Here is a 21,765-nt window from a genome sequence, read left to right on the forward strand (position 1 = left end):
AAGGTTATTTGTGTTGATTGCTTCACACAAATGTAAATCCTCCTAATAAATAAAAATTGCAGGATGAAACATCTAAATGATTTCTCCTAAATTGAAGCCAAATAATAGGATAGCTTGGGAAGTCACCGAAGTTCTCCTTCGGATCCGTGACATCCTTTAGTATTTCCTCCTTTGGACTCCAAAACAAAAATGTTTCAAATTTGAATCAATCCTCTTTCACACTTCTTAGTCCAATATCTTTGAAATATTCTTACCATTTGAACTCCTTGAAGGTAATTTTTCTTGACTTTTATCGAGAGTATTCATAAGTAACTTCAGTTATCTATGATGTAATTAACTATAGAGGCTTGTCCTTATAGGAAACTTTTTCCGAATCCAGCATAATATAAACCCTATTTAATTCCTTATATTAAATAGAGGAACTTGTCGGTCAATACATTGGTTTCGCAGACCAAACGGATGTCATAACTTTCTTTAGTTTATTTGATCGAGTCTTACCCTCAATTCTTGTGTTCATCCTTCGGGATAGATACAGGATTTAAGGTAAAGCGTTTTTTCATCTAAACTATGAAAATTATGGGGTTAGTTTGACTTCAACTTTTTCAAAACTAAAATTTTTTAAAACGTCCTTCCGAAGCGGGCAACGGGATTTCAATTTTGATGACCAACAGCTTCTTACGGGCAAACCCCGCACCAAAAATAGTGTCGACACCATTATACTATCTATTTGAGTGGGACGTTATGATTAGAATTATAAAAGTTGTACATTCTGGGCACTCACAAGCAATAGCTCGTTCTTGCAAAATTATCATCAAGTGAGATGAGCCGCACTACAAGATTCGATATCATGTTCGTTGTGAAGCTATTATTATTTATTCCATAGCCATCTTGGGGACCCATATATCAAGTTAAATAATTTGTACTAGATTTCAAATAGTTCAGGGGCCTTTGAGATTATTAATCTTAATATGTAGACCCTTAACTAATATTTAGGAGTATAACAAATTTGAAGTCAACTTCAATGTACTAGTAAAAAATGACAAATGCAACCCATTTATGAGAGAGCCATTTTGTCCTGAACAAGTAGTTCATTACATACATGTATATAGATATATATACATGTATGTGCGTGTGTGCGCGCGCATGCATTACAATTTGTATACAAATGTCATAAGCTAAGTAGGCAAAATGAAATTACCTATAATACAAAATGGTAGATTTAATGTCTCGACCTAGGCGTAACAAAGTATGAGCACATTTAAAGAAAGGAAAATTTACATACAACCACTCATTTCTTATGTATTTACATATTTAACACCTAAACTTTAACTTTTAAATATATGCACCTTACCTGTGAATGAAAATGTATATTTCACTTTCCAAAAGTTAAAATGTGAGTATTTTTTAAGTGATATGAAAGATTTTGGTGGCATAAATGTAAAAAAGCAAATTTTGGTGTTGAACATGTAAATACATAAGAGTTAGGTAGTATGCATGTGAACGTCCCTTAAAGGAAAAATAAAATATGAACCAAACAAAAATTTGTGTGAGCTTACCAAGAGAGAATGACAGTTGACGCAGGGCTTCAATAAAAGGCATTGATTCAATATCACCTTGAAAAGTAAAAAAAATAATAGTAACAACAGCAACATTTGATTAACTTCGGCCTCTGTGACACTATGCCCAAGGAGTAAGATTGAAATTTGATTATTTCCAGATCTTACCTACAGTTCCCCCCAACTCAATTACACATACATCCGCAAGGTCATCCTTTCCATCAACAGGGATAGATGATACTGATTCAATCCGATTTTTTATCGCATCAGTTATGTGAGGCACGACCTAGGATCCACAATCCGCACAATCATGAATATAAAACTTCAATGAATTTTACGTAGAATAATATTGGTTTAATTAAAAGTTTGCCCCCCAAAAAAAAACCTGAACAGTCTTTCCAAGATAGTCGCCACGTCTTTCCTTGTTGATAACAGACTGTTACAAATTAGACGATATAAAAAGCTGAATGCTATAGAATATTTTTAGGGGCACTTACATACATACCACTCTATTCCTATGAATTTACATATCTAACACCTAAACTTTACTTTTTACATTTATACCACCCAAATCATCATATCACATAAAAAATATCATTATTTTAACTTAAAAAAAAAAAGTGAAATACATCTTTTCAAGCAAAGATGAAGTAGCATATATGAAAATTTTGAAGTTTGGGTGTAGCATATGTAAGTACATAGGAATTATGTTGTATGTACGTAAATATTCCATTTTTGTAGTGCTATAATTGGTTTCCAATAAAATGGACTAGCCTGATATATCTTCCCTGTAGTGATGTTGTTGTCCTTGGTTAGTGTAATATCCAAGAATCGTTCATAGTTACCCAAGTCTAAATCAACCTGTTAATTGGATAAAATCAGTACAAGAAATCTCGAACGAGTAAAGCATCAGCAAAACCATGAACAAAGCAAGACATAACAAATTGTTAGATAAAACCCTTAGAGCATCAAACAATGCTCAAAAAAATTGAGAATAGAGTTCTTAAATGACATAATTTGTGCATAAAAGTTCATGTAGCAAACAGAGAGTTGATGTTAACCTCGCCACCCATCATCAAGAACAAAAACCCTCCCCATGTTCAAAAGGAGACATGGTCCCTGCATCAGTGTTCAAATATGGGTCTGCAACAATAAAATATCATTAGATGTACTCCTAAAATATTTAAGAGCTATTAAACAAAGTTTTAAGAAAATTTAATCTGCAAAAGATAAGTAGAAAAGCTACTTCCAGTATAGACTTCAAAATTGCATTAAATACCTTTGTCAAAAAAAAAAGGATGGGGGGTGGGGCCTTTAGCTAGTTAAAACTAAAGGAAAAGCCAATGGAACCTTGCAACTAATTGTAATTAATTGCTAAAAGCGAAGCTTAGAAAAACTAGCAAAAGTAGAACTAAAGACAATATTAGTAGCTTAAAATGAGAAGCATTGGACAACTTATATGTTGCCACCTATATCATTATATTTTACAAATCAATAGCCAATCCACAGACTTTAGAAGGGAAGGAAGGCAATTTTATCATGATAAAAAACAATCATAGCCAACGCTAAAAAAGTTAAGGAAAGGCTTATAGCAAATGCAAACTTTCCTTGGCTTCTCCGGCCCTCCAATTTTATGTTTTAAAAGAAAGAGATGGTGGTGATGATTGGTAACATATGATTCCATTCCTCTAGCTTTGACAAGGATGAACCTCATAACTCAAACTTTTACTCTGTGAAATTGATAAGTTTTAGATTCGCTACAACTTAAAGTTTGGAAAGAAATAGAGGAGATCTTCGTATGTCGTGATCCCATTGTTGCCTTCCCAACTACTTCCACTCGAACTATAGCATAAGGTTTCGGGCACGAGAGCGGGATGGGAAAAGGAGATGATGGCTTCAGGGGAAGGGATTAGATGATTGTTTAGAGCAGGGAGGTGGAAAAGATTAGACAAGTGATTAGGGCAGGGAACAGGGTTAATTTCAATTAATTAAATAGATTAATAATTAATAATTAATCAAATGTTTTATCATATAGACTTATATACAAATAATTAATGATTAATTAACAAAAATTAAAATCTAAATTAATATTTAATTGTTTTATAAAGTTCTTATTTATTATTAATTAATTTAATAAATAACTAATTAATGATTAATTAGTGAATTTTAAAATAATGCTTAGTAAATAATTTGTTTTAAATTGTTTAATTAATGATTAATTAGTTTGGTAAATAATAAGTTCTTGTTTAACATAATTAAAAATAAAATTCTAATTTAATTTAATTAGATTTAATAATTACATCATTAATATAATATTAAATTTATATTTCGACTAAAGGACTTAAATCCTAAATAAAGTATCAACCAATTTCACAAGATTTAATTAGATTTAATATTTGTCATACCAAAATATTTTTTTAGGATTTACTAAAACTAGATTTGCAATATTTATTAAATCTTACTAAAGCAAAATTTTACTTGCAGTTAAACAGTCCCTGTATGTGGTCTACTCCCCTTTTCAAATAAAAAGACAAGCCACCTCTCCAACTTGTGAATATTTCATTCCTTTTAAATTAGCATAAAAATGATGATTTAAGTTACTTTTTTATAGATTAGATGGATTACAATTTGCTAATAATTCCATATATGAAAAAAAAAATTATTCTTCCTTGGTTTTAAAGATAGGACACATGCAAACTACATAAAAATTCCAAATTTAGCTCTAATCCAATAGAAGTAATTCTTCTCTCACACACTATAGTTTGTTCCCTCTCAAGATTAGTTAACCTCTATGTCATCTTATTTTCTCTTTCTACCCATGGGCGCAAGTACGAGAGAACTAATTCATCTCTCTCAATGAAGGATTATTTGGTCGGCTGCAAAGGCGTGTGTTGCATTCCTTTTGCACGACTTTTCAGATTTTAGGCATTTAGAATGGAGAATTATCACTCTAATTAGGTTTTTTAGGTTAGTTTTTGTACTATTTTCTAGTGGGACAGCCATCAGCATCTCTAATTATCACTCTTAGGGTTGTATCCAAATGCGAAAATATGCTCCAGTTGTAAATCGTCATGAGGTGGTGTTTATCTACCGTTCTCTGCATTCCAAAACCTCTCCTCCACTGTTGACATCACTGAAGTTGATGCATACGCTCGGAAAAGCTCTTTGTTGTTTTCCTTGAGCTGCTCTTCACTTCCCGCCACCTCCCACTTGTTGTCAGCCCTTTCAGTTATCTCCCACCTACAGCCAGCCCTTCCGGCAACAGCCCTTGCTACCATGAGCCTCCCATAGCCCTCACCTCACTCTATCAAAACCTCCTTGCTGCAGTCACCACCCCACAACCTTGTTGCCGCCCACCTTCCAACCACGTGACAACCCCTATTGCCTTCCTTGTCGCAACTGCTGCCTTTGTTGTTGCCTCTCGACCATACCACCCTCCATACTTCTTATTCTCCGTAAATTGCAGCACCATCACCCTCAACCTAAGTCCTAGCTGAGTTTGAGTCATGTCTTTTGTCATTTCCTAGTTCCGAGTGTCTTTGATTGTAATACCTATTTATTTTTTTAGTAATAAAAGTTACATTTCCGTTGTCCTTTTGGTTAACTCTGGTATCACTCGTTCGACTTGAATATCCTCGATTGTTCTACTAGGTTGAAATTGAAGAAATTTAGACACAATAGTACATTCCATAAGAAAGATTCCCAATAATAAAAAAATGCAAGGAAACTCAAACCATAAAACATCAAAAAATCTATAAAAAATAATAATACAAACCATGGACTAGCTTTGTTGGCAATTAAGTAGTAAAAGCATATCAATGTAGTTAAATGTTTAGAAATAATTCTTCAAAATTAGCCAATTAAATGTTTGCATCAAAAAGATTGTGAAAGGCATGAGAGCAATATAAAGGTATTTTAAAACAATTTAACTTTGACATGTATATCCTCCAAGAATAATAAGAAAAAATTAAAGGTCAGTGGCTAAAAAATAGGCAACGGCAGCCTCATTAGAAACTTCCCACGTTATCAACATTAATCAGCAATCTTAAAATCATATGAGACCATCATGATACTCATTTCAATAAGCAAATAATATTTTGAAAAGGAAAACATACTAACAATTGGTAATCACAGAACACCAAAAGAATATGTAGTGAACCTATTTTTATTGAGGTCACACGAAGCCCGCATGATTTGAGCACGACGCCAATGCTGCTTGCTGTTACTCCCTTCCCTAAGCCGCTTACCACTCCACCAGTCACAAGCACATACTTCATTTGTTTCTTTGTTTGTTTTGTCACCGATAATTGTGCATCAGTTGTCATCATTTGAGAATATGTAGCCCTTTTTTTCTGAAAACCTCCACCTCCCACAATTTTTACCACTGCCACAAACCGCCTGAGTTGAGTAGAATGCCACGGAAAAAACAAGCTATTTCAGAAGAAAATTGTATTAATTTGGTTAAAAATACTTAGAAATGTGGTGAAATCACTCCAACGGCACAGTTATAGTCATTCACCTTTGTGAAGAAATGAATTTAGGGAGTGGGAAGGAAAAGACTTCTCTTATTCCATTTTGTAGGAGTAGTAGCGCCCCTTTGGAGAAGCCAGCTCCATTGGATAGCATCTAAAAGCTAATATATAACAATGATGATGTAAGAAGGTGATTAAGAGCTCGTCTTTTATTTTATTTAAATATAAAGATTAACGCAATCAATAATGGGAATTGAAGTAGCATTGGGGCTATGTCAAGGTTCACCCAGGTGATTTGGCATACTCACAAACATTGCACCGTAAAACATAAATAACATCAAAATATGTAAATACGTATATCACAATTAAACAAGAAGAAAATTGCAGAAAAAAAAGTAAATTGTCTAATAATTATCCCAAAAAACTTAAACACAACAATTCATTAAAAATCATATTTTCATGCTTCACATTGCATTGCCTATTAAAATACTGCATTCTAACCACCAATTGCAAGCCTTGTCCAGAGGAGAACTGCTTTGGACTTCATAATTCTCAACTATAGCAGTATAGCACTCTTTACTGCAAGTCCATTGATATTGAACAGCTTTTGCTCTTTGCATTCAAAAGTTTGAAATTAAAACATATGATTCTCGTAGTTTTCTAGAAACTCGGAAATGCATGACCACTTTTCTGGAAAAAAGTAACATATTTCAGCTAAGAGGTACGGTATTATCTAACATGAATATGTAAAAAACAGCAAAAAGATAGCAATTCATGTCAAATTCACATTACATGTTAGTATTAGGTGTTTTGAATATTCTTGTAGAAATGTCATTGCTATGATTAAGTTTCTTTATTGCAGACTGTGCATTCACATTTAATGTAACTATTTGATTATTTTCTGGTTAAAGCCATGCCCTAACATATTTGAAAGGAACATTCATCCTTGGGGATCTATTAAAAAAATACAATTCAGTTATTGCTATCAGATGATCCATCAATTCTTGTGAGATCAAAATACATAAAAACTTAGTGGTGTGTATCTAAATTTCCAAAAAAAATATCAAAATAGTGCAAATATGTATGTACATATATCATGCAGAAATTAAAGTAAATTTCTTAAAGTTGACGCCAGATAGTTGGCATAAGGCCAGGGATGATGGTGATGAAAATCATGCACCGCAGCTAACGATATTTGGAGGCCGATTGGATGCAAAAATTCTTAAACTTAGAACATCAATAAACTACAGTCCTTAAAGAAACTACTACTTGACAATTTGCTTATCCAGTATCCCATTTTCCCTCATTTCAAACTTCAACTTCCAAAACTTAAGAGCGCGGCATTTTGCTCATCAGCTGTCAATAACTGTCACCGCCATGTGAAGCACAAAGGCAGAACAGTGTAAACGGTAAAGTGTGAAGAAAATAACGGAGTGAAAGGCACCTTCGCCAGAGCAGTGGAAGTCGCCGAAAGCAGACTGAGGCCAGCGGGTTCTTGGAAGAAGAACTAACGCTTATATGGGTCTTCAAAGCGAAGCTAGCCGGAGAAGAGAAACCTTTAACAGGAGCCAGGCCGGGAGAGGAGACGCACGGAGAAAAATGGCACTTCCCCCGAAGAGCTACGGTGGAGTTGGCAAGAGTTTGTAATAATGGCTCAAGGCAATATTGGTTCTAGGTGGGCCTAAGCTTTTAGGGCATCGAACATGTCATTATTGCTCTCCATAAATTAATATTGAGGTATTTACACAATTTTTTTTATTTTTATAAATCGAAAGTCTAATTATATGTATGCACTTGTCTAACACACAAAGTTCAATATGTACAATTATAATGCCTTAATGTCATAAATTTAAGCATGAAAATATTTATTGCACTTTTAAAAAGATATTGAAAATGATTTTTTTAATGTAATATTTAAGATTTAGATTACATGCGAATAAATATGAATCTTTAGGCGTTTGATATATAAATACATAAAAAAAATGTGATATGCACCTAGATGCCTCGAGTTTTTAATATAAATGTGTCGTAGTTGTAAATATCAAAACATGTTTGACAGAGGTGAATACATATAAAGGTTGTGTGGCATGCATTTTTATATACATGGAAGATGGCACACAAAAATTAGAAAGATATACATACATATCACTCCATTCTTGTTTATTAACATACAATATCATAACTTTAAATAAATTCTAAAGGGGACGATACTTAAGACCATTAGTCGTGTATGGAAAGCATATGAGCGGTCAATCCAGTGTCCGTGATTTACTCAAGCATTACAAATTGCAATGCTTGATTATGTTTGACACTTACACTTCATCAACCTTGCTCATCACATGATAACTGCAATAGTGGAGAGATGGTGTCATATGAGTGCGTTATAAATTGTATATGTTTCGGGCTTTTATAGTTAATCATATAATAAGAAATTTTTTTTATTTTATAAATGAGAAGACTATTACACTATAGGACGTACAAATTATTCTTGGGATTAGGGTGGATGGAGAGGCCCTCGTTGGTCGTATAGTTATTGGCCCAGAGTTGTGTTGGTTAGATTGGTCATGTTGTTGTGGTGATTTATTGGCAAGCCGTTTTGTCGTAGATGTGCGTGTCTATCAACATGGAGAATAATATATTATGGCACTTTCATACAAGTCGCTCATAATCCAATACAATTGTACCTCTTTGTTTACGTAGATGCACCTTTTACAAAGAATCTCACTAGGGATTATCCTCTCCCATTTTTGTAGTCATGTTTGGACATACATTCAATATTTTTTTAGTAGTTTTTTGCTTCTCGATATATCAGCATCACACATATATTTACAATATTTACCATTACCTGAGATTTTAGTTGTGTTTCCACGGTATTCACTGAGAGACTTTGTGTTATCACAACTGTATAGAGCGTTAAATATGTTTATAAAATCTACCAATGTTAATATAAGAGAATGTTTACATTTGTCACGTGTGTGGCATTGCGAGCATTTGCATGTGGGCAAGTCGACCCTCCATGTTCAAATTCTCATTAATCTATCTCGCAAGTCAGTAGAATTCAGATAAATTATAAATAAAGAAATGAGTTTTGAATATGCACCTAAAAATATTTATAATAATGTCATATGATACCTTGATGGAATGAGGACAAAACAAGATAAATGTCCAGAAGAAAGCTGCAAATGTATAGAGACGATAGTGATGGGCTAATTCAAAGTCGGGTTCTCGATATATTATTGCATGTTATTTTTATATTTTATAAGAAATCATAAGATCTACATGAGATTTTTCTTTAGAGTATGAAAATATAAACATCTCGTGCTTCTCTTACTAGATGGAAATGTGTTTAAGTGACCTCTTTTAGAATGAACAATGTGACAGTTTGCTTCTATACAGTCCACAGTGATTGAACATGCATGTATGTGTGTGTTTGTGTGTGTGTGTGTAATTTTGGATTGTCGATTGTTGAGGGAAACAAAATAGAGATTGAACGCATATTATCAAAATTGCATTTAGTTATGGAACAATCGTTGGACCCTCATAGTCCCATTGAATCCACCTTCAAGCGATGAAAGTGCATAACTGACACATTAATTATAATGGTATAGAGCATGAGCGCCAATATATCTACTTGAACCATCAACTTAACCACCAAATATTTTATATATTTGTCCATCTAGAGAGAGTTTAATGGTATGTATGTAATTAATATTCAATTTATACTTATTTTCTCATACCTCACATTTATATAATTATTATGAACTTATGTAGGTGGATAACTTTATACGATCAAAGGGCCTAGCTGAGAGATTCACAAGTGGGCATGGTGAAGATGTTGTGGTTATGCAATAAGTTTACAGTGAACTCCCATAGCTTCATAACAAAGTAGATCAATCATTATATGTTGGTTATGTTATTTTTGACCAATCAGCAAAGTGTGCTTCCTATAGATCAAATTATGATATTGCATCTCGATTGTTAGCAAACATTTTATGATGATAAACTGCAAATGCTTCTTTTGATTTCATTATTTTGTCACATGGGACTTGCACAAACATCGCTTCTTGGTTTGGCACAACAAAATCAACTAAAAGACAACCTGTCTTTTTTGGTTTGGCGTGGTCACGCTAGTCCCAGGCGTGATCGTACTCAAAAGTTCCTCGATGTGGTCATGCCTGGGCTAGACCTGACCACGCTCGAAAGTTACTCAACAAGGACATGTAGCCCTGGGCATGACTACACCCAGGCAAACTGTCATGACACGCCACTGATCTGTGGCCTTCATCCTCGGATCAAGCCACGAATCGTCACATCGTTTTGTTGGCAGTGATCTGTGGCTCACTAACCACCGGACCAGTCTTTGTCATCGATGTGCCACCCAATCAGATGACTTTGAAGGGTTCTGCCACCGCCTTCTAAGCTTATAAACATGCCACCTTAGACACTTCTCAACAGACACATGCAATCGGCTCAAACTTTTTGGTACTTACTATAAACAGAGGAAGACAAAGAAGAGAACCAATATTTCAGCAAGCCTCCTTCTCCAGTCAAGCTCTCTTCTTCCAATAAGTCTCCTTACCAATCCTCTTTTAGTATAAGCATTTATTTACATTGAGTTCCAAGTTAGCTTTATGCTAGTTTAATCAACTAATTAGACTTGGATTAGGCTCGAATTTGGGTCTGACACAGGTCAACCCGAACTTAGTCTAACCCAAACTCGCTTAGCCAGACCTAACACAAATTCACTCAGCCAAAACCTAACCCAAACACCAAACCTCACCCAACTCAGGTCAAGCTCAAACCCATACATAAATCTTAAACCTAACCCAATTCTGACTTTGCCCATATCTGACTTAAATCATAAATCTAACGCAGGTCTAACCCAACCCATACCTGACCCAAACACTAAACTTAACACAGGTTTGACCCAAACCAGATATGAACCAAACCCTATACCTAACTCAAGTCTCACCCAAACTATATCTGACCTAAACCCTAAACCCTAACTCAGGTCTGACCCCAAACCAGACTTGTCCCAAACCCTAAACCTAACACATGATTGACACAAACAAGACCATATCCAAACCCTTAACATAACTTAGGTTTGACCCAAACCCTAACCTAACATAGCTCTGACCCAAGGTACACCTAACCCAGATCAATCCTAACCCAACCCGGGTCAACCCAACCTAACCCGGATGAAACCCAAATCAAACCTAACCCAACCTGAGTGTACCCAGCTTAACCCAAACCAAAACTAACCCAACATGGGTCAACCCAGCTCAACCAAGTCAAACCCAAACCAAACCCAACTCAACCCGGGTCAACCCACCTTAACCCAAGTTAAACTTGAATCATATATAAGCCAACCCATATCAACCCAAGTTAGCTTAGAGATAGCTTAAGCCCAAACCAGCTATCTCATACCATGCCTTGGCTCGACCTCAAACTCACTTAAGCATAAAACACGGAGAAGAAGATATCGTAGCAAACTTTCATATGAATCACTCATAATCCCATACAATTATACCTCTCTGTTGGCTTAGATCTTTTACAGAGAATCTCATTAGTGATTATCCTATCTCATTTTTTGGGTCTTGTTAGGACTATCTTCAATATTTTTTAAAGTTTTTTTTTTTTTGCTTCCCAATATATAAAGATCACACATATATTTATAATATTTACCATTATTTAAGAATTTAGTTGTATTTCCATGGTATTCATTGAGAGGGTTTGTGTTATCACATTTGTATAAAGAGTTAAATATGTTTAGAAAATATACCAATGTTAATATAACAGGATATTTACATCTGCTATGAGTGTGGTGTTGTGAGCATCTGCATGTCGGCATGTCGACTCTCGATGTCTCATTAATCAATCTCATAATTCATTGGAGTTCAATTAAATTACATAGAAAGTAATGAGTTTTGAATGTGTAGTTTACATTTGTTTTTATCGTTTTTATTTTTTAAGGAGTCGCTAGCCTGTCGATCGTCGTATACTTTTCTTCTTCGAATAAATCTCTCTTCCAAGTCATATGAATGCCTCGAAGAAGAGAACAATTGAAAAAGGCAAACATACAATAAATCGACAAGCAAGAGAAAAAATAAAATGTGGAGATGTCGCGTACCTCGCAAGGATAGGTCGAGTATGTTCGCCTAAAGATAATCGAACGAATGAACATTCGACCAATATTTGTGAAACAATGCTTGTTTAGATTGTCCATAACCAGAGGTTCAGGTGTAGATACATGTTATGGGGTCATGAATTATCTAAAGGGGACATATCCCATATGGTTAATTACAATTTGGGGGTTACCCAGTAATACCCTTAATCCAAAGGGGTACTGCTTGCGTGGGAGTGATAATCAGCACGGGGTTATCAAAGGAGGTTATCTCACATGGGGAATGCTCACATGCTTCGAAGCTCTCGTTAAGTCTTTGGGCAAAGAGTGAGCCTCTCACATCCCATGTGGAAAGCAGCTCATCAGCATACGAAGCTTGCAAAATAACCGTATCATCCAAATGGGGGATTCCGATACATCAAAGCACATCCGGGCTATAAGGGCAAATGACAAATTGTCGTATCTCAAATGAGCTGTAGTCCATTGGTAATCAAGTAATCAAGATGATGCGAACAAGGACAAAAGAAGAGATAGGACTCAACAGGGGTAGTCAAAGGAGGGGAGGAGTAATCCTTAAAAGGTAGAGGTAGTGGGTCAGGGAGCCACTGACCCATCATCCCAAGCCACTAAGACCCTAAGTCTACCTAGTCGAGAAGGCAGTCCACCCAACATGCCCTGAGATCCTCGATCAATAATCCATGAACTATGTCACCACGAGAGACCATAGTAGCTCTAAGGTTAAAGGAAGTAAACTCTATCATATGATTATAAGCTGAAACTCCAAGAGGTGAGATTTATACCCGCCATAATAACGAGGATGTTGCAAGAAAGTAACAAAGATGAAGGTTTAACTACAAATTTGGAAATGCTCCGACAAAAAGTCTTACACCTCTTCTAAGTTGGGGAGCCTTCTAACAACTTAGACACACTATACAACCTCCTGTGTAAAAGATACACTGGGTCAGTCGGGTTGAAGAAACAAGAGTTCCTCATTGGGACATGCAAATATGATGCAGTTATCAAGAGCGGTCCCTAGATTTTGTGGAGGCCCTATTAAAATGACTTGGGTGATATACATTCTATGCAACCCATTTTAAAATCGACCTGAAGGCCATATAAAAGTAAAATTAGGATTTGAAAATCATGAATTTCTTAATCTAAAATCTTAATCTATCTTGAATATTTTATCAGAATTTTTATGTATAAAACTTTACAATTTTAAGGTTCTAAAGAGCATAAATTATAATTTTTATTATATCCAAAATCCAAAATGAAAGAAGAAAAACAGTTTACGCATGTAGGCACACATTAGACTGTGAAAGCACTCCTTAAAAAAGTATACAAATGAGGTCAAATGTCGTTGAGACGACAACATATCTCACGAAAAGCTGCGGGACTTCACATAAACATGCTCAATCCTATATCATACAAGAATATATAATTCAAACTTAAGGTACGAGACACGAGCTACCGCTCATGGTCACCGTAAAGTGGTTCGATGCATCACCCGCCTCGAAATTCGTGCCCGTACTTTATTTTAAATACAAACTCATCATGGGGACTCTATCATATACATTTGAAAGAGAAAATAAAAGACTTAGCCTGCATGAAAACATGCGTCAGCTGGGAAAGCCTTGCAACACGTATAATGAGTTGGCGTTATAATTGATGGAACTAAGGGCACCTGCAAGTAAAATGTTAGAAATCGTTACTTGCTCCCCTTTATTGGTACCTGTGAGTGCATATAGAGACACGACTCCCTATAGAAGAATAATCAGACACACTGCCATGCATATCAAACATGCAATCACACAAAAACACAAAGCAAGAAATATGATTGACTAGAGCAGCCAATACATCAAAGAACAATAATCCGACATAAAAAAAGACTACCTTGCAACTTAGATCCTAGCTCAACACACTATCTAACAAAAAGGTGTCCCAACCTAGCACCTAAGTGCACAGGGTAAAGTGTCTGACTATTACACAACTTTGATGAGGTAGCCACACCGGCCCCGTCCTAACTATCCAAGGGATATAAAGCATGTCACGAGAGATGGGTGACATTTAAAAATAAGTGATCTTACATATGACCTAGCTTGTTTAGTTTGAAAAGTATGTGGATAATACTAAATATAAAAATAATCATTTTGTACTTTTAAAATAACAGACTTATAATGCGGGCCCGTGACGTATAAGACTCACCTTAAAGCCCCTGAATCATCAACATAATCATACCTGTGTTAATACTGATGACTTGACTCAAATTGATCATATGGATCAACCCCACAAGCAACACTCACCCAGATATCGCGCCGACATAGGGTCATTGAACTACTGAGCCTAACTCGCTATCAATGCATACATACAAATGCAAATGGAAATACTCATATGACAAATCTAATAAGAATGTCGTGGAGGCAATACTTAAAAATGTGGGTTTATCACAAAGACAATGATCTAAAAAGATGCATGTAAAGGGAGATGCGACAGTTTTCAAAGTAAAAAATCCGCTTTAAAGTTATTACTCAGGGCCCAAGCACAGCGTTAAGATTGCACTATTCCATGTTGGTTCGAAAGTCAATCAGACTCCCGACCCAAAGCGGAACGCAGTACGGTTTCTCTCCAGTTTCCAACCCTCCTAAACCCTGCAGTCCAAAACCCTAATCATGTCCTTTTACCGTCAAACCCTACTCCGATCCCTCCGCTCAGCAGCCGGCGCCGTTATCGGAGGCGTCGAACCTCGCTCTGCAGACCTCAGATTCTTATCCCGATCATTCGCTTTTTCCTCTGCTGAGGAAGCAGCAGCCGAGCGCCGCCGACGTAAGCGCCGCCTCCGCATCGAGCCCCCCCTCCATGCTCTCCGTCGCGACCCCAACATTCCCCGTCCCCCACGTGATCCCAACGCACCCCGGTTACCCGACTCCACCTCCGCACTCGTTGGTCCCCGCCTCTCCCTTCACAATCGCGTGCAAACACTCATCCGATCTGGAGAGCTCGACGCCGCATCCTCTCATGCACGCCATGCTGTCTTCTCTTCTGTCAGACCCACCGTGTTCACATGTAACGCCATCATGGCGTCCATGCACCGCGCCCGCCGCCTAGACGATGCCGTAGCCCTCTTCCACTTCTTTTTCGTTCAGCAGAACATTGTTCCCAACATTGTCTCCTACAACGTTCTTATCAACACCCACTGTGATGCCGGCCGTGTCGACACCGCCCTCGAAGTTTACCGTCATATCCTCGCCAACGCTCCCTTTTCCCCTTCCCCTGTCACTTATCGCCATCTCACAAAGGGCCTGATTGACGCCAGCCGAATCACTGAGGCTATGGATCTACTTCGCGAGATGCTTAACCGTGGTCATGGTGCCGACTCTCTCGTCTACAACAACCTCATGTCCGGCTTCATCAACCTTGGCAATATGGACAAGGCGCTCGAGCTCTTTGACGAGCTCCGTGAGCGGTGCCTCGTTTATGATGGGGTTGTGCATACCACCTTTATGGAAGCTTACTGGAAAGAGGGCAAGGACAAGGAGGCTATGGAGTCCTACCAGTCCCTCATTGATCGCCAGTTCAAGATGACCCCTGCAACATGCAATGTTCTCTTGGAGACCCTTCTAAAGCATGATAAGAAGGCCGATGCCAACAAACTCTTCGAACATATGCTGGATGAGCACAAACCCCCAAATTTCATGGCCCTTAACACGGAAACCTATAATATAATGGTTAATCGTTGCTTCCACGAAGGAAAGTTTGCCGAAGCCATTGAAGTTTTCCACAAGACGGGGTTGAAGCCCTTGGCTATGGACGTTGGTTGCTATAATAACATTATTGGAAAGCTATGCAAGAATGGAATGCTACAGGAGGCAGAGAAGCTATTTGAGGAAATGCGGACCAAGTCCATCAACCCCGATACTTCCACTTATGGATTTTTGGTTGACGCATGCTTTGAGAATGATAGGCTTGAGGATGCCATGGCATATTTTGGCAAGGTGATAGATAGTGGAGAGGGTGCCCCAAAGGCTATCCTTGAACTATACAACAAGGTTTTTGATGGATTGGTGAAGGCTGGACGATTAGGTCAGGCTATGGATATCTTTAGTAAGATGGGGGAGAGCGATTTAAAGCCAAATGCATTAACTTATGAGACTTTGGTCGCTGTTTTATGTAAAGAAGGAGATTTAGACCGTGGAAGGGCTTTGTTAGAAGAGATGTCAAAAGGTGGCATCCGTGCTAGCAGTGAGCTCCTTTCATTTGTATCAGAAATATTTCAGGCGGCAGGACGGGGTGGAGAGATTGAATTTCTTCTAACTGGCAAGAAAGAGCCCATTCCTCAAACCACTTGTGTACAACAAATGGTACCCCATACTGCTTCTGAAGCTTCCATTGATCAGCAGGTAGCTGTGTGATATTGAGTGCTTCATCCTACAAAGTATGTTATTTATGCGAAAAATCTTTGTGATGTTCTGCTTTCAGGGTTGTAGTGCAATTGTTTAGTTTGGCACATAAATTTTTCTCTGGTGCAACTGAGAGCATTAATTTGATACTCTAGATGATCTCTACGAGGAAATACATATCCTATTGTTATGACACGGTTTGGATGAATTATTTGTTCTAATTTTGCCCAGTTCTTTATGGAGCTGAATGTCAGGAGGTCTTGGTCTATGTTATTTGTAGAACTTCACTATTTTTTATATGATAAAATGATATGTTTATTGGATAATGTTTGATTGCTTTTTGAGTTTCTGCACTCTGTAGTGTTTTTCAACTTTGTCAGAGTCTCAGTGGTATTAGTTTTTTAGTCTTTCAGTTTTTTGCTTTACGAATTTTGGTGCACTAATATGTTCAAATTAATGTTTTTATTTTATGTGAAAATTTGATCATGGTATATCTTACTGATTAATTGTTTCCATCTCATTTTAGAGACTGCATTATTAGTTTGGTAGAATTCATCACCTTGCACGACTGTTTATAAGTATCAGTGCATCATATAATGTCTTGCTCGCCACCTTGCCATGGCATAGTTCTCATATGCTCTGTATCTTCGTAATTCAGACATCTAGATGTGTTATAGGACACTGTTTCAGCTTGCGTTTGTTGCTTAAAGTTTTGTGCAGTTTTTACATCAAACGTGACGAAGACATGTTTTCTGAGTAAACATGACACACCGAAAAACGTAATATGGACCAAATGTATCATTATCTGCCAACCGGCACATCTCTTTTTCTTAAGTTTGATTGTGCTTGGTTTTTTTTTTTGTATCCTATCATGTGTCATTTCTTAAGTTTGATTGTGCTTGGTTTTTTTTTTTGTATCCTATCATGTGTCAGGAAGTCTCAAATAGGATTATTAACTGGAGAAATTCATCTATAGTTTATGGGATTGACTTTTATTTATTATCTAGTTTACTGACTATCTAAATGCAAAATTCAAAATTTATGAACTAATTGTGATATCAAGTATATACTTTATCTTCTTCTTACTTCTTACATGAACGCCTTATGGCACTATCCCCACCGTCTATCCATTGTATGCGCACACATACTTGTAAAGTCCCTTTTTGCCATTTTTCATCTCTAATTTTGTCATTGGAAGTATCTAGTTGTTATGCTTCTTACATGGTATTATTGTTTTATGGTAGTTGTACAAAATAAAACGTTGAAAAAACTTCTCAAGAATCTCATTCACACCTTTATGCATGAGGGGAGGTATATATACAACTCACAAAGGCATTATAAAATAGGAATAAATAAAAAATGAGGGAAAAATAATTAGGTGTTGATGATCCCGAAGGAAAGCACACGGATTACAGTATGAGGGTCGTAAAGAATCATATCCAATGGCATAGAGCATCGATCCACGTGCCTTAAGTTCTTTACTATCTGATAGTCATAATTACACATACACAACAATACAAAGCTTCGATCGGTTTACTTTCAGTTCTCTGCTATGATTGGAGCATAATTTCAACAGTAGATAATAACCCGATGTCGGGAGATAAAAAGCTGATGTAGAGAATTGAAGAGATGTATATACAATATTAGGAAAAAAAATTATGATTAAAAATAAATTCTGGTCAACTCATGAATCTTACACAAATTCGCTTGTTAGGAGTGCTACATATGGTTTCCATAGAATTTATGGGTATTTTATTTGATTTTGCCGTTTTTCTTCTTGTTCTGTTAAAACCTCTCAACATAGTGAATGCTTCTGGTTTAGCCTTAATGCTGCCTTAGGTCAAACATCAGGCACATAGCTCTAGATTGGTCCCTTCTATGAGAATATTTTTCTGTTAGACATTTCATCCAACCGTCTTTCTACTGGCTCCGGATCAGGGATTTCATTTTAGAAAAGAACATTCTTGTAGGAAAATATTTACCATTCCAGGTGTTTTTAGGATCTGTATTTGAACATATTGGTCTTCATACTCATCAAAAGCTTAGCTGAACCATCCAATTCCTTCACAATGGTTATTTTTTTGCCTTCCCTCGACTCAAGGATAATTATTATTCTATTTATTTGATTTGTTGATTTGTTATAAGGCTGTTTCTAATTTATTTATAATGTGTTTTCTTCTGTTATTAAAGGCAGGAAGAGCCTATAAGCCTTGTGTAACTGATTTATAAATCAAATGGAGTAGATTCAATTTGCCATAGACCTCTCTCACTCTCTATACAATTGGCGCACCTTCTCTAAGTGTACTAACCAGCATCTCTATTCTATTTTTTTTTTATTCGGATGGAACAGGGTTGATGAAAGTGGAATCAAGGAGTACTCTAGGGAGATTCAATTCAGTTTCATGCACGCATTTTCATTTACAAAAAATGAGGGTAACATTATCCTAAAACTTTGATTCAAATCCGACTACTAATTTTTTAGCTTGGTCAAATCTTATATTTTCTAAGTTTAGTCTGGTGAAAGTTTGATGAGGGATTTCATCTAGGCTTAGAGAAGGCATTGCATTCTATCTTAACTCTGATGTATTTACATATCTAACAACACCCAAGTTTAAATTTTTTATGCACGTGCCACCTTACCTATGAATAAAAATGTGTATTTTCCTTTTTTTAAGTTTAAATGGGGGTATTTTTAATATGTTATTAAAGATTTCGATGACATTAATGTAAAAAGTAAATTATTAGTGTTAGATATGTGAATACATAGGAATTAGGTGTCATGCATCTAAGTGCCTATAAAATATAAAAATCAAAAGGAAAAAAAAAAAAAGGAAAAAAAGAAAAACCAAAGCCAAGCAATAGGGCACTTGAAGTTGTGCTGGGGCGGGCCGGTTGATTTGGTGGCAGTAGTATTACGTGCAGTGTGAAGAGCAATGGGAAGATGGGAACCTGAAATTGGAGAAATTATTGTGTCCAGGCTACTCAACTGACGCCATACACTTTGTTGTGGGAGTTTTTTTTACTTTTTTTCTCCCTGGCGAAGATGAATCGCGTCCGCTTTCTGGACACAGAGCTGCATGCGGACTCCGGACACAATAATTTTTATCTGAAATTGGCTGTTAAACCTGACTGGGTTAGGTAGGTATTACACAGCATTGTTTGCTAAAGTTGGATGTCCAGATAATGGATATGCTGTTAAATAACTTTAATGCCACTGCTATGAGCAATTGCCCCAAAAATACTGAAGAAAAAGAGGGAAAAAATCTTTTTTTTATGTTCACCAAGTAGTTTTTTTTGATAAATTCTTTCAGTGTATTTACAAATAAGGTTGGCTGATTTAGGGGTTGTATGTATATAGAATTATGTGGGCTTAGTTGTCAATTTTCATTTGAATCTTCAAATCATATTTATCAGATAGCTTCAAAATTTTTTTGAAAATATGGCCAATGAATAATTCAGAATGTGTATCATAGAAACTCTGTCATTTATTTAAAAATAATGCATTTATATATATAGAACATATTGATGAAATTTGTTAGCAAAGTGAATATTTGATATACTTTTTCAAAAATATACAAATTTAATATGCAAATCAGTTCCAATAAGAATTTTTTTTAATCTTTATAATTCCAACAAAATAAATAGTAATAGACTTAAAATATCATATATAATATTGTATAATAGGTGAAGATTTATAGATCATAAATTAAATTAATTTTAAAAATAATTAAAAATTTCACAAAGAAATCAACCATAAAATTTTTTTTTTAAATCATATAAAATAAGTAAAATTAGAAAACATATATAAATATGACTAAATCTAAATCAAATCTTTATATATGAAAAACTATAACAATCATTATAACTCACCTTTCTTCTTCCATTTTAGAGGATATGATGAATGATGACCAAAATTGATGCATTGAATTGTAATAAACACCATAAGATTTATAAGAGAAAAAAGGGGGGCCATGAGTGAACCAAATCTTAAGTTGAAGTGAGAGTAGATTTGAGTAAGCCATATTGAGGTTTTATTGGGTTCTTAAGGGTTCTCTGAGGGTAAATATGGCTTAGGGATGCGTGAGAATAGTCCTTTTGCTTAAAGTTATGTTTAAAATGTGGCCTGTTGAGATTTTTTTCCTAGCATTTTAATAGGCTTAAATCCACCTACTAGTTTGAGTTGATATGACAAATCCCTCATGGGACCTAGTCCTAATTAGGTCAAGCCTAGGAAAAGGGCAATTACACCAAAATTAAGAGTAATGTGTAGGTGCCTAAGGTTGTGCTAGAGTTTATAAACCTATGTTGGCCAAGTAAAGGTTTACAATAATGTTGGTACATTCTAAATGAAGTTACTGAAGTCGAGCTGATGTAAACTCAGTTTTTATTTACTATGAACCATTTGAGGGTCTTATGTATTTAACAAATTGATTGAAGAACTAGGGTTGGGATAACTTGATTAAGTATTTTTTTCTTTATATTCTTCGTGGTATAAATCAACCAATTATTTGTATTTGTTCTTGTAATTATGTCTCTATTAGTGACGGAGGTACCTGTGACATCTTTTTTAATAGGGTGCTTCTCTCGTTCTTTATTTAGTAAACTTAGTATACTTCAGGCTTGATAAATGCTTTGATTAGTTTCTTTTATGTTTTGAAAATATTCTTGATACACCATTTGAGCTAAGATAACGATTTTACTAGATGAGTGCGAGTATTTTAGTCGATTGTAATTTATGTGCATTCACCATTGGTTAATTTGTCTTTTGAAGCTTTAATAAAGCTTTTTTTTTATCTTTTTATGACACCATGATATTGAAAGGTTGCTAGTTTACACATTTATTATAGAAGGACATTTCTTGGGACTATAAGTGTTCTCACTTTTTTTATTGCCTTGCAACTCTATATGTACAACTCCTATTGAAATTTTAGATTTACTTGGTAATGTATAAGCTATTAAGCTCATTGTAGCCATTGGTGTCATTTCCAAACCGACGTTAATTTGAGATATGAATTTAAAAGGTTTGTGTTGGTTTTTGGACCTTGCCTTATGAGACATCTTATACCAAACACTTTTATGTGATATAAGTCCCTTAACATTTGCGAGGTTGCACGAGAAGAAGAAATCTGTTAGTATCTGTGTTATTACGATGGATGCCCGCTCTTCTTTAGACTTGGTCATTTTGATCATTTTCAAAGCTTCGTCTTTCTTCTTAT

General features: G+C 35.8%; 2 protein-coding genes across 3 annotated transcripts in view; one reads left to right on the forward strand and one right to left on the reverse strand.

The window, feature by feature from the left end:
- The window catches only part of LOC110019458 (CTP synthase-like), a 62,474-nt gene extending 54,784 nt beyond the window's left edge, over positions 1-7,690 (reverse strand). Inside the window, exons 1-9 of the mRNA XM_020717123.1 lie at positions 7,473-7,690; positions 6,076-6,189; positions 5,716-5,987; positions 2,646-2,699; positions 2,476-2,534; positions 2,331-2,417; positions 1,942-1,992; positions 1,725-1,842; positions 1,557-1,613 (exon numbers count right to left, since the gene is read on the reverse strand). Of these exons, the coding sequence (XP_020572782.1) occupies positions 1,557-1,613; positions 1,725-1,842; positions 1,942-1,992; positions 2,331-2,417; positions 2,476-2,534; positions 2,646-2,699; positions 5,716-5,987; positions 6,076-6,182 (805 nt within the window). The 5' untranslated portion in view covers positions 6,183-6,189; positions 7,473-7,690. The remainder of the gene's footprint in view (positions 1-1,556; positions 1,614-1,724; positions 1,843-1,941; positions 1,993-2,330; positions 2,418-2,475; positions 2,535-2,645; positions 2,700-5,715; positions 5,988-6,075; positions 6,190-7,472) is intronic.
- A 7,011-nt stretch (positions 7,691-14,701) lies between these two features.
- LOC110039320 (pentatricopeptide repeat-containing protein At1g10270-like) lies at positions 14,702-19,152 on the forward strand. 2 transcript variants are annotated; one of them, XM_020744344.1, is made up of 2 exons: positions 14,702-16,549; positions 18,900-19,152. In XM_020744344.1, exons 1-2 carry the CDS (start codon positions 14,822-14,824, stop codon positions 18,903-18,905), a joined length of 1,734 nt encoding a protein of 577 aa, XP_020600003.1. In that variant the 5' UTR covers positions 14,702-14,821; the 3' UTR covers positions 18,906-19,152. The 2 variants fall into 2 exon arrangements, with proteins under 2 accessions (XP_020600003.1, XP_020600002.1); XM_020744343.1 differs by lacking the exon at positions 18,900-19,152 and adding an exon at positions 16,629-16,834.
- Positions 19,153-21,765: the final 2,613 nt, after the last annotated feature.

This window comes from Phalaenopsis equestris, unplaced genomic scaffold (genome assembly GCF_001263595.1).
Source record: "Phalaenopsis equestris unplaced genomic scaffold, ASM126359v1 Scaffold000002, whole genome shotgun sequence".
Classification (NCBI taxonomy): Eukaryota; Viridiplantae; Streptophyta; class Magnoliopsida; order Asparagales; family Orchidaceae; genus Phalaenopsis; species Phalaenopsis equestris.

What these genes read in the sequence shown, in the direction of transcription:
- LOC110039320 (XM_020744343.1), top strand. Translation starts at nt 14,822, where the DNA reads ATGTCCTTTTACCGTCAAACCCTACTCCGATCCCTCCGCTCAGCAGCC. An exon ending in AAGCTTCCATTGATCAGCAG is followed by an intron (nt 16,550 to 16,628) that starts GTAGCTGTGTGA and finishes TTCTGCTTTCAG; the next exon opens with GGTTGTAGTGCAATTGTTTA.